This window comes from Austrofundulus limnaeus, unplaced genomic scaffold (assembly GCF_001266775.1).
Source record: "Austrofundulus limnaeus strain Quisiro unplaced genomic scaffold, Austrofundulus_limnaeus-1.0 Scaffold623, whole genome shotgun sequence".
NCBI lineage: Eukaryota > Metazoa > Chordata > Actinopteri > Cyprinodontiformes > Rivulidae > Austrofundulus > Austrofundulus limnaeus.
In genome coordinates, this window is record NW_013953025.1 from 136,778 (window position 1) to 148,398 (window position 11,621).

The 11,621-nt window shown below is 39.0% G+C and overlaps 1 protein-coding gene across 1 annotated transcript in view; it reads left to right on the forward strand.

Annotated features, from left to right (window-relative positions):
- LOC106531364 (glycogen phosphorylase, muscle form) overlaps positions 1 to 11,388 on the forward strand; it is a 26,173-nt gene extending 14,785 nt beyond the window's left edge. The window contains exons 11-20 of the mRNA XM_014027212.1: positions 172 to 335; positions 416 to 530; positions 694 to 795; positions 2,005 to 2,152; positions 2,234 to 2,292; positions 3,989 to 4,130; positions 5,616 to 5,823; positions 7,614 to 7,748; positions 8,213 to 8,279; positions 10,366 to 11,388. Of these exons, the coding sequence (XP_013882666.1) occupies positions 172 to 335; positions 416 to 530; positions 694 to 795; positions 2,005 to 2,152; positions 2,234 to 2,292; positions 3,989 to 4,130; positions 5,616 to 5,823; positions 7,614 to 7,748; positions 8,213 to 8,279; positions 10,366 to 10,515 (1,290 nt within the window). The 3' untranslated portion in view covers positions 10,516 to 11,388. The remainder of the gene's footprint in view (positions 1 to 171; positions 336 to 415; positions 531 to 693; positions 796 to 2,004; positions 2,153 to 2,233; positions 2,293 to 3,988; positions 4,131 to 5,615; positions 5,824 to 7,613; positions 7,749 to 8,212; positions 8,280 to 10,365) is intronic.
- The last annotated feature ends 233 nt before the right edge of the window (positions 11,389 to 11,621 follow it).

Genomic DNA, 11,621 nt, shown 5'->3' on the forward strand with positions numbered 1-11,621 from the left:
CTTTAGTTTACAAAAAAATAAAATAATAAAGGTTTCTGATCATGAGATGATTTCAGTCTAAACTAAAATCTGTGATTTTAACCTGGGTTTAACCTGAAACATGAGAAATATTTAAAAGTAGTCATTTGTATTTATCTTCTTCTGATAACTAAATAGTTTTTCCCCCTGCAGCGCATCGGTAAACTTTATCCTGGAGACTTTGACCGTCTGCGCAGGATGTCCCTGATCGAGGAGGGGGACGTGAAGAAGATCAACATGGCTCATCTGTGCATCGTGGGCTCCCACGCTGTCAACGGGGTGGCCCGCATCCACTCTGAAATCATCAAAGATACTGTGTAAGAGAGGCCTTCTGTTTTTAGACGCTTTGTTAGTCAGACGTTACAGATGTCTGAGTGCAGCTCTGCATCTTCTCCAGCTTCAAGGACTTCTACGASATGGACCCGCAGAAGTTTCAGAACAAGACCAATGGGATCACACCGCGGCGCTGGCTGGTCATGTGCAACCCAGGCCTGGCCGAGGTCATMGCTGAGGTGTGTTTTAGCTTTTAAATAAACACATTTCACAGAAACATTTAGATTGTCTAGAATAACAGTGCAGTAGGGCATTATCATAGTGTGACTTTACGTCCGTCATGCTCCACTGAGGTATTTCACCGAACACGTTCATGTTTGATGTTTTTATTATCTGATCCAGAGGATTGGAGAGGATTACATCCGGGACCTGGATCAGCTGAAGAAGCTTCTGGACTTTGTAAATGATGACGCCTTCATTGGAGACGTGGCAAAAGTCAAGCAGGTGAAAAAAGTAGAACTTCTGACTGTAAGAGGTGATGAGTCAGCACTTTTATTACTATTTGCTGTCAATCTTCAGTTTTCCTGCAGGCTGCAGCTTTTTCAAAACATACATCAAAACATCTGATGGAGTTTTGTTGCTGCATCTTTATGCGAAAAATTTGCAAAAAACTGAGATTTTTTTTTTTGCAAATAGCAATAAGACAAAACAAATAAAACAAGTCCTGTGTGGATCTGCAGCTCAGACCCACAACAGAACATCATTTAGAGCTGAAACGGTTCACAGAGTCTTCACATGACTGAACAGATTTTTTTACATCTTTAATTACAGCCTAGGGTCAGTATGGAACACCAACATGTTCAGTATTAAATAAATACATCAAACATTATAAGTATCTACATGAATAAATAAAAATAAATATATATAAAATGTGACAATGTAACTGTGAATGATTATATAATTCTAAAGTCATTATTATGAAGATCTTTTTCATTCTCCTTTAAAAATGTGCAACTTAATATAAAACATTTTACAGTGAAAATTTCCCCAATAATAGAAGTTATTTTTAGGCATTTTTATTTAATTCCAGCTGTTTTTATTCCCAGATGTTCTTTTCACAAAGTCATCTTTCATTTCATAATAGTGATTTTCCAAGTGGCTTATTTATTTTATAATAATTCAGCAGAATGTCTTCATCTGTCAGKGTGGAGCAGTTGTTTGATTGGCTGTTTCTTTACCCAGACAAAACTAATCACACAGCGATACTGAATTATGCCTGAAGGTGCAGAACATACTCCTTTGTACTAATCAGTAGTACTAAAACTGCAGCTCAGATAAATGCAGCATTTAACTCTCCATCCTTCATGGCCCTACACCTAACAAGTCATTACCAGCTGTATAAGCTGTGCATCGAGCAGGATTTCAGGAAAACTAATCGATGTCAAGGATCAGCCATGTGCAGGTCCAGCCCACTGATTCTGACTGACAGATGAAGTCATTCTGCTGAAAAGTATCATTATGAAATAAATAAGCCACTTGGAAAAAAACACCATTTATGAAATAAAAGATGACATTTCATTTCTCATCATGATCTAACCAATGCTAGGTCTTCAGTTTTAAAAGAAGAACTAACTGGATTTTTGAGAAACACATGCAACCTTCAACATTCATTCTTTTTGACWTTTGTCTGCATGTCCCTGCTCCACCTTCCAGGAGAACAAGCTGAAGTTTGCTGCGTACCTGGAGGAGCAGTACAAGGTGAAGATCAACCCCAGCTCCATGTTTGATGTGCAGGTGAAGAGGATCCACGAGTACAAGCGCCAGCTGCTCAACTGCCTGCACATCATCACTCTGTACAACCGTGAGCTGCTTTCCTGTCTCAGTGCTGACCAACAAACCAACAGACCAAGACACTAAACACGTTATTGTCTTTTTCACCCAGGCATCAGGAAGGAACCCAACAAGTCATGGACTCCCAGGACCATCATGATCGGAGGAAAGGTGAACTGAAATCACGAAATATATATATAATCATCTCAGTGTTACAGAGTTGTGATAAAAGACAAAAATCATCACATTTTGCTTAATCTAATGGATTATGTCAAATTTACTGGTTTTCACTCATCAGCCTGCAATAATAAAACATAATGTAGGAAATATGAGACACATATGATCCTGTCTAAAATTTATTACATTATTTATGAAATTTAGTTATGTTTTTTTATTAAACATATGGGTTTTTGGAGCTAAATGTTTGACAATTTGGTGACGAGGATTGAAAAACACTTGTTTTGTTTTCTACTTGAACTAAAGCTGCTCTGGTCTAAAGAATTACACACCAAATCACCTAATGGGTTTAACTCACCACCTTCGAACTTTTTGGAAATTGGCATATTTGTCAATTGTGATCCCACAGCACATTATCTTCAATTTTAAATAAATCAGACCACTGGTTCCAGAGCTATGGCCCCCCAAAATTTCAGATTTTTCTGCAGAAATGCACATTCCCACTTATATTCAAGCCCAATTATCTCAGTAATACTGGGTCACTCTTTGGAAAGAGAATTTAACGAGGMTTCCAAATCAGTATTGTTTGTTACTCACTTATAATAAAAAAGGTTTTGTTAGCCACAGAAACTTTGATCGAGTGTTGTCTCTGTTAAAAAATATCTTTGGAGCGTTTATATAGTTTCCATAACAACTACAGGTGTAAATTTCAGAAAAGGTAAAATCACCAGTGGAAGAATATCAGTTCACTCTGAGAATGTTTTTTTTACAAATCAGGTTAATCTACAACCAATATGAGTTTGATCCAGAGATACACTACATGTTCATGTTTTATCTACATTTTAATGCTTAATGGTTCATTTCAGCTCCTAAACTAAAACATTTCCACTTTGAAACTTTATATATTTTAGGTAACAAGCGGGGGATTTATTTTCAGAAAAGGTCATCTCAAGGTCTTAGATCAATTTTCAGGTGGTAGGAAAGATCAAAGGTTCATTAGATTCTATTATGCTTTAATCAAAAAAGTAAAGGCAGATTTAGAATTCTTCTCAAGTTCCCTTTTCAGTGATAATGGGTTTGTGAAAATAAATAATAATAAAAAGATCCAGTACTTCCTGAGATGACTGAGGATGAAAATAAGCAGACAATGCACATTATGCAGAAAATTCAAAGCTCTGGGGTGGGGGGTGGGGGGGGGGGCATATCTCTGGAACCAGTGGTCTGATTGACCTAAAAGCTGAGACACTTTGCTGTGGAATCACAGTTGGCAAAGATGGCAATTTTCTTCAAAATCTTTTTTTTTTTTGGGTGATTTGACACAGAATGACACGACCAGGCTTTATACGAACGTCCAGTTTCTTTATTCTACTCAAGATCCACAGAACGTCATGAAAACTACAGCAAAACATGTCAGTACACCTTTAAATGTACACTAAGCTTCGGTAAACAACATATAACACCCACTTCTTTATTCTGTAAGTCTAATAGTTAATGGCAACATTTTCTAACATCTTGTGATATTTGCTGGGACTCAAAAATGAGATAAATAAGATGATGGCACACAGAGCTGAACAGAGAAGACACATGGCAGAACTACAACCTGCTCATCCAGCAGAACACAGACTTCTGAGGTTCTGGTAACACACAGCTACAGAATTGGACGTTTTCATGGGATTATTTGTGTTTGCAGGCAGCTCCAGGTTACCACACGGCTAAAATGATCATCAAGCTGATCACTTCAATCGGTGACATGGTCAATAATGACCCTGTGGTAGGAGACCGGCTGAAGGTCATCTTCCTGGAGAACTACAGAGTTACTCTGGCTGAGAAAGGTAAGAACTGCTTTAGAGTGTGTGAGATGAGAGTGGATGTGTGTAAGAGAGAAAACAAGTGGCAGGATGTTTTATGGCTTCTACGGCTCCTCATAGAATTCTTCTGTACACTTTGTGCTGCTTTAACCTTTCATAAATCAGAACTTTCAGCAGGATGGAGAATAGTATGTTACAACTGTTGTTTTTGTATCTTTTATACTTTATTTAACTTGATATTTGATCAAATGTACTCATGTAATTCACTGAGATGTCTTCAGTTTCATGGAGAACATCCAGTAGTTGTTGATTAGATCTGCTTCAGCATACAAGCTCTATGTTTGTTTAATACTTTTAGCTACTGTTTGTCTATTGTTCATTTTTAGCTATCCTTATAAATTTGCTGCACAGTGAATCACAGCTAAGAGTTAAGTTTAAGCTTTAAACTCAGGATTCAGGGGAATCCTGATTCCTAAGCTTTAGTTTTCTGTGCAGTTTTAATTTTCCCTAGTTGTTTGGATTTCACAGGATTAGCACTAAAATGTATTCAAAAAAGCATTCAAAAAAAGAAGAGAAAAAGCTTCAGTGAACTGAATAATGATGAACTGTTTTGAATTAGTCCAGTCAACTGTAGAATAAAAGCTAAAGTAGTCCTACATCAGAAGTTTCACTTCCTTCTATTATCCAGTATTTGTTAAATTGTTTATATAAGACAGCAACACACATACATGTCAACCTCTTCGGACGTTTACCTGTATAAAAAGCCTCAAAATTCCGTAAATTTTGCTTAAAATCCGTACAACTCGCACCCGCACGGGGGTGTCCATCGGCTGCGCACATGAAAGCGCCTGCTGCGAAGCAGGAGGAGAGGAGAGAGGAAAAAGTTCAAAACTTATTTCTAGCGGCAGAACATGCTGGAAGATGGCTATGTGATGTTATTTATTGTTTTTTAAATCATCCTACAGGCTCTGACATGTTAGATAAATTTGAAAATGTGATTTTGAAAAAAATCCGTAAGACTTGAAAAAATCCGTGAGATTGCTCTATACAGTACGTCCGTATACCTGCAAAATGATGTAAAATCCTTATAACTTACAGACAATCTGTACAAGTTGACATGTATGAACACAATAATCATTGAATGAATGTTTAGTTTTAATGTTCCATTGTAAGATTATCAGTGCCCCCGTCTGGCCACCCCCTGCATTCATTGAGCAAAAACCTTATTTACAATGTGTATTTGTATTAGTTTTAGTACACACTGACTGAGTGCAGCTGTAAGTGTTATGTGCTAAACTTCTGAATGATATGACCCTCAGACTGTTTCAGCTGTCTTTGTCTGTTGTATGAGAATAATAAATGATTATCAGCACTGAGCTGTCAGCTCGTCCTGCATCCTGCTCTGTTTCCACTCATGTTGTGGACAACTCCTGCACACTCTATTCCTGAACATGTGAGCCGTTTTCAAAGTCCAGAGCTCAGCCTGACACATCTCTGCTCCTCGTGCAGTGATTCCTGCATCGGACCTGTCGGAGCAGATCTCAACGGCAGGCACTGAGGCTTCTGGTACCGGCAACATGAAGTTCATGCTGAACGGGGCCCTCACCATCGGCACCATGGACGGGGCCAACGTGGAGATGGCAGAGGAGGCCGGAGAGGAAAACCTATTTATTTTTGGCATGAGGGTGAACGATGTGGAGGCCATGGACAAGAAGGGGTGAGCTTCAGTCCTGCTGAATGTTCTTTGTGATCATTGGCTATAGTATGTGAGCCATCAGTCATCACACCAGAGGATCCAGTCAAATCATGTCCAAATGAACTGTAAGTGACCTGTAAATKACCTGTAATTGATCTGTATATGACCTGTAAGTGACCTGTAAATAACCTGCAAGTGACCTGTAGGTGACCTGTAAATGATCTGTAAGTGACCTGTAAGTGAACTTTACATGACCTGTAAATGACCTGTAAATGACCTATAAGTGACCTGTAATTGATCTGTAAATGACCTGTAAGTGATCTGTAAGTGATCTGTAAGTGAACTATACTGTACATGATCTGTAAATGACCTGTAAGTGACCTGTAAGTGACCTGTAAATAACCTGCAAGTGGCCTGTAGGTGACCTGTAAATGACCTGTAAGTGACCTGTAGGTGACCTGTAAATGAACTGTAAGTGACCTGTAAGTGACCTGTAAATGACCTGTAAATAACCTGCAAGTGACCTGTAGGTGACCTGTAAATGACCTGTAAGTGTAAGTGACCTGTAAATGAACTTTAAATGACCTGTAAGTGACCTGTAAATGATCTGTAAATGAACTTTAAATRACCTGTAAGTAAATGACTTTTAAGTGACCTGTAATTGAACTGTAAATGACCTTTAAATAAGTGACCTGTAAATGGCCTGTAAGTGACCTGTAAATGACCTGAAAGTGAACTTTAAGTGACCTGTAAGTGACCTGTAAGTGAACTTTAAGTGACCTGTAAGTGACCTGTAAGTGAACTTTAAGTGACCTGTAAATGACCTGTAAGTGACCTGTAAGTGAACTTTAAGTGACCTGTAAATGACCTGTAAGTGACCTGTAAGTGAACTTTAAGTGACCTGTAAGTGACCTGTAAGTGAACTTTAATTGACCTGTAAGTGACCTGTAAGTGACCTGTAAGTGAACTTTAAGTGACCTGTAAATGACCTGTGTAAGTGACCTGTAAATGACCTGTAAATGAACTTTAAGTGAACTTTAAGTGACCTGTAAGTGACCTGTAAATGACCTGTAAATGACCTGTAAGTGACCTGTAAGTGACCTGTAAATGACCTGTAAGGGACCTGTAAGTGACCTGTAAATGACCTGTAAGTGACCTGTAAATGACCTGTAAGTGACTTGTAAGTGACCTATAAATGACCTGTAAGTGACCTGTAAATGACCTGTAAGTGACCTGTAAATGACCTGTTAAGCTCTGTTTTGATTCCTGATCATGCTGATATCATGAGCAGTTCCATAGACATGCCTCCATTTGTTTTCCTAATCAGGATAATTCATTGATTTTTGGTCTGAATCCTATTTTTGTTATTCTAGGTTTAGGTTAAAAACAACTTTGCTAGTGCGCAGGAAAAATGTACAAAAAAAGTTTGTTTGTTTGTTTGTTTTTTGCTTGAAATCAAAAAAGTGCTTCAAAGAAGTCTTTCAGATTATATTTCAGTTATTTCATTAAAATGACCCACAGACAAAGTGTTTTTGATCAGAACAGTGTGTATTTCTCCACAGAGCACTTTGTGATTTAGCCTCTGTTTAATGTGACATGTGGGTCACAGACATGATACAAAACTAAAGACATTTGAAATGGCAACTTTCTGGCTTTAAGAAACCAAAATAAATCAAGAAAAAAAAGTGGTTACATGTGTGTATTTGTGATGAGTAACAGGCGTGCTGTGGCTCTAACATGCTCTCTGCTGCCCTCAGGTATGTGTGTTTGTGTGTATGTGTGATGAGTAACAGGTGTGCTGCCTCCCTCAGGTATGATGCTGTGTCCTACTACAACCGGATCCCCGAGCTGAAGCAGGCTATAGATCAGATATCTGGTGGTTTCTTCAGCCCCTCTCAGCCAGGACTTTTCAAAGACCTGGTCAACATGCTGATGAACCATGACAGGTCAGAGCCTTCTCACACACATTTTTCCACTCTGAGTTGTTCTGTATCGACCCAGTTATTTACAGCAGGGGTTCTCAAACCTTTTGGGTCTGGGGACCCCTTAGAAGGGTGAAAAAAATTCCAGCGACCCCCTCAAAAACCCCATGCTGTTTTAAAAGATAATTTATTGTCATTTCAACCCCTAAATGCCATGGGAATATAAATTTTAATTAAGTTTATTATGTTTGTTTTATCAGTTCATTGTTCTCCATGCATTTTTAAAAATAAAAACCAAATTAACATTTAGTAAAAAAAATTTTGAGGACCCCCCAAGTTACCTCTCACAGACCCCTGGGGGTCCAGGGACCCCAGTTTGAGAACCTATGATTTACAGCACCTAAATTAAAAGTATTCATGTTTTGTGGACTAATGTGTAAAATATTGTTGTGCAGCTCAGTTTGTAAGTGTGTATGTCTGTGCTGCAGGTTCAAAGTGTTTGCAGACTATGAAGATTATATGAAATGTCAGGAGAAAGTCAGCGCTCTCTACAAGGTGAGTGTTTGAACAAAGCAGACTCCAAAGCACATCCAGTCATGTAGACATATTTCTGCAGGAACACCTGGACAGGCTTATCTGTATGTCTAGGTCAGGGCTATTCAACTAAATCACTCAGAGGGCCACAGTTACTGCAGGCCAACAGCTGAGGGGCCGAACATCCAGAAATAGCCTATATGCCACGGACATTCGGCCCAGCACTTGATGCCACTCTCAACACTTCCAGTTCACAGTCAACACAGTTAGCGAAAGATTTTTTCACCAACAACGACTCTTAATGATCTCCACAGTACAGAATTAGCATATTACATGTACCAACATTAACACAGGAGACGTACAGGTCCAGCCAAGTGGGAAAAAAATCACTCCAAAGTGGATTAAAGTCATAAAAACAAAGGAAAGACGTTCGTGTTTGTGGTTCCAGAATTTAGCCTTTTTCGCTATTTTCACTTTTTCACTATTCTGTGGCTGCTTGTTCTGTGAATTTTTCACGTAGAGCTGTGACACTTATWTTGTTGGAAAGAGCAGAGTCTGGGCTTTAAATTGATGGGCTACTTGTATGGTTTGGATCGTTTTCCCCGACGTTAGTGAACTGAAAACGTAATGATTATCAGGCGGAGGTTCTGCTGCTCTCGGTGCTCGGGGGAGGGGAGGGGCGCTCATCACTCAGCTTTAGTCTACACTGTAATATACACTCTAACAAGGTTTTACTTTTGCATAAAACTCATGACAAAGTCGCATAAAAACATTTCATACTCTGTATCACACAAATGCGTGCACACACGCACCTACCTTTGTACCGGCTGCTGTTAGCTTCCTGCTAGCTGTGAGGTGGTCTTTCCTCTCTCGTCTTGGCAGTAAAAGGGGATAAATGTACATTTCCCTTTTGTAACCTCTGTCTTCTCATTTCTGATGCTGGCTCTTGAATATCCTCAGGTTAGAAATGCAGATTACAAACCAAGCGTGAGCTTTTAAAGATAAGTTTTCCCTGTAATGCTATGATCCACTGCTGTCACCTCCTCATCAAGAGGAAAATGGATAAAAACTAACTACTCGATCGTACCTGCTGCTTAGTGAACACAACGACACACAACAGAACTCATGTTTTATACCAGTAGATCACAGATGCTTTAACTTTTGTGACTTTTTCACAGACCAGTACTAGGAGCTAACGCCAAAAACATAGGCAGTAAGCAGGAAGTGGAAGGGAGGGGCGTGGCAAAAATTTTACAGGAAATACGTCATTAATGACCGTGGCATATAGGCTATTAAAGTCATTATGTTAAAAAAAACATAGATTACAAAGATCTGTTACCTTTGAAATAGTTTATTTTGCTGCATTTAATCATGAACACAACACAAATATTATTTTAACATCTCTGACTTGCCAAATGTTTAAACCAATTTTATTTTCACTTTCATAGTTTTATCTTCAACTGCTTGTAGTTTTAACTGTCTTGGATGTTCATTGAAATGTTTGTTACTAACTTTTAGCCAAGATCCTAGTGTTTCTGTAGATACCAAACATGTCTATGTTTAACTCAAAGAACTGGTAGTAAAGTAGAAAAACAGAGCTTTGGGCTTAAAAGATGAATGAAATAACCGGTCGGCCAAATTTTGGTCACTCATGGGCCGGATGTGGCCTGCGAGCCGCCAGTTGAATAGTGCTGGTCTAGGTGGAGTCAAACCAAGAAAAAGAGAAACTACTTCAGTTTAACTCCATATTTACATTTTTCTTTCACCCTTTCAGTTTTTAGAAGGTTAACTAAAGTCGGGTTATAGTAAAAGAATAAATAAAAGAATCAACATGATGTTATTCAAAATAAAAGTTGACATTTTGTTTGACACATTTTAAATAATATGAAACATTTTTCCTCCTTGGTATTTTGTTCTGTTATAGCATTTTGTTTATGCTTTGAGGGAAAATGAAAGAAAAACATCTTGAAACCTTTTTTGGGGCTTGAATTTTTACCAGTACGAGTCATTTTTAAGCTTTTTAGGAATTTAAAATGAATTTATCCAACAAAATATGCCTAAGTGTGTTTATCTGAGTCAATGTGTCCTCTCCCTGTTTTGTAATCAGAACCCCAAAGAGTGGACCAAGAAGGTGATCCATAACATCGCTGGCTGTGGGAAGTTCTCCAGCGACCGTACTATCTCCCAGTACGCCAGGGAGATCTGGGGCATCGAGCCCAGCCTGGAGAAAATCGCTGCCCCAGACGATCCTCGTTAACCCTCCACAGGTGCTTCCTTTCCTCGCCGTGTAGCTGACCACGTGGTCCGACCTGCAGGGCCCGGACCGGGCAGCCCCCCATCACTCTGCACTGTGGCACTGTTTCTGGACAGAACCTACTGTATCTTTGCACAAACTCTCCGCTTCCTGTTGCACTTATTTGAAACAGGCTCATGGTTTCTTTCTCTGCATATACTTACAGTCAGTTTTTTTGTTTGTTTGAGCTTTGAAGAAAACAAATGTTTTATTAGATTTAGTGAGAAGATGAAGAGTTTTATTAAAACTAGAGGTTTAAAACGTTGTGGAATCATGAGATTAGATTAAAAAACGAAAGGCTTGCTCCCTCTGTAGTTTCTTTAACCAAAGCTGAACGTGTTGCCAGGATTCTTGCATTCCCCTTTTTACACAACAAAGCAGATGTTGTAAACATGAAGACGCCTCACACTGTGCTCAGAGGGTTAAAGGAAGACATTTCCCCATATTTGCAGCACATTCATATTTAAAAATGTTTAATATAAAAACATAGATTGATATGTGTTTTATGGTGTTAGTTGAATGTATTTATTCCATTAAAATTATTATCATTGATAGAGGAGCAGCATGTTTGTAACTGATCTGTAAGTGAACAGAAACATCTTCCCTGCCTGAAGCAGCCTTCAGAACATGTGTGTGTTGTCTGCTGTACTTGTGTGTGAAACATAGATGAGTCCATGAACTTGTACTGTAACATTATTGATGTACTGTAACTTCATTAACTCCTGCTTCAGCTTCCTGCAGCTGCCTGCCTGCTGGGAGGCTGCAGAATCTGCTGTCCACAACATTAAACTAACGCTGTCGCTGTTTGGTTCAGTTCATTAAAGAACCTGAAATGACTCTGTATGTGTCCTCACACAGACATGTTGTCACACAGACAGCTTCTCACACAGACATGTTGTCACACAGACAGCTTCTCACANCTCACACAGACATGTTGTCACACAGACAGCTTCTCACACAGACATGTTGTCACACAGACAGCTTCTCACAAAGACACATTCTCACACAGACAGGTTCTCACACAGACAGGTTCTCACACAGACACGTTCTCACACAGCTTCTCACAGACA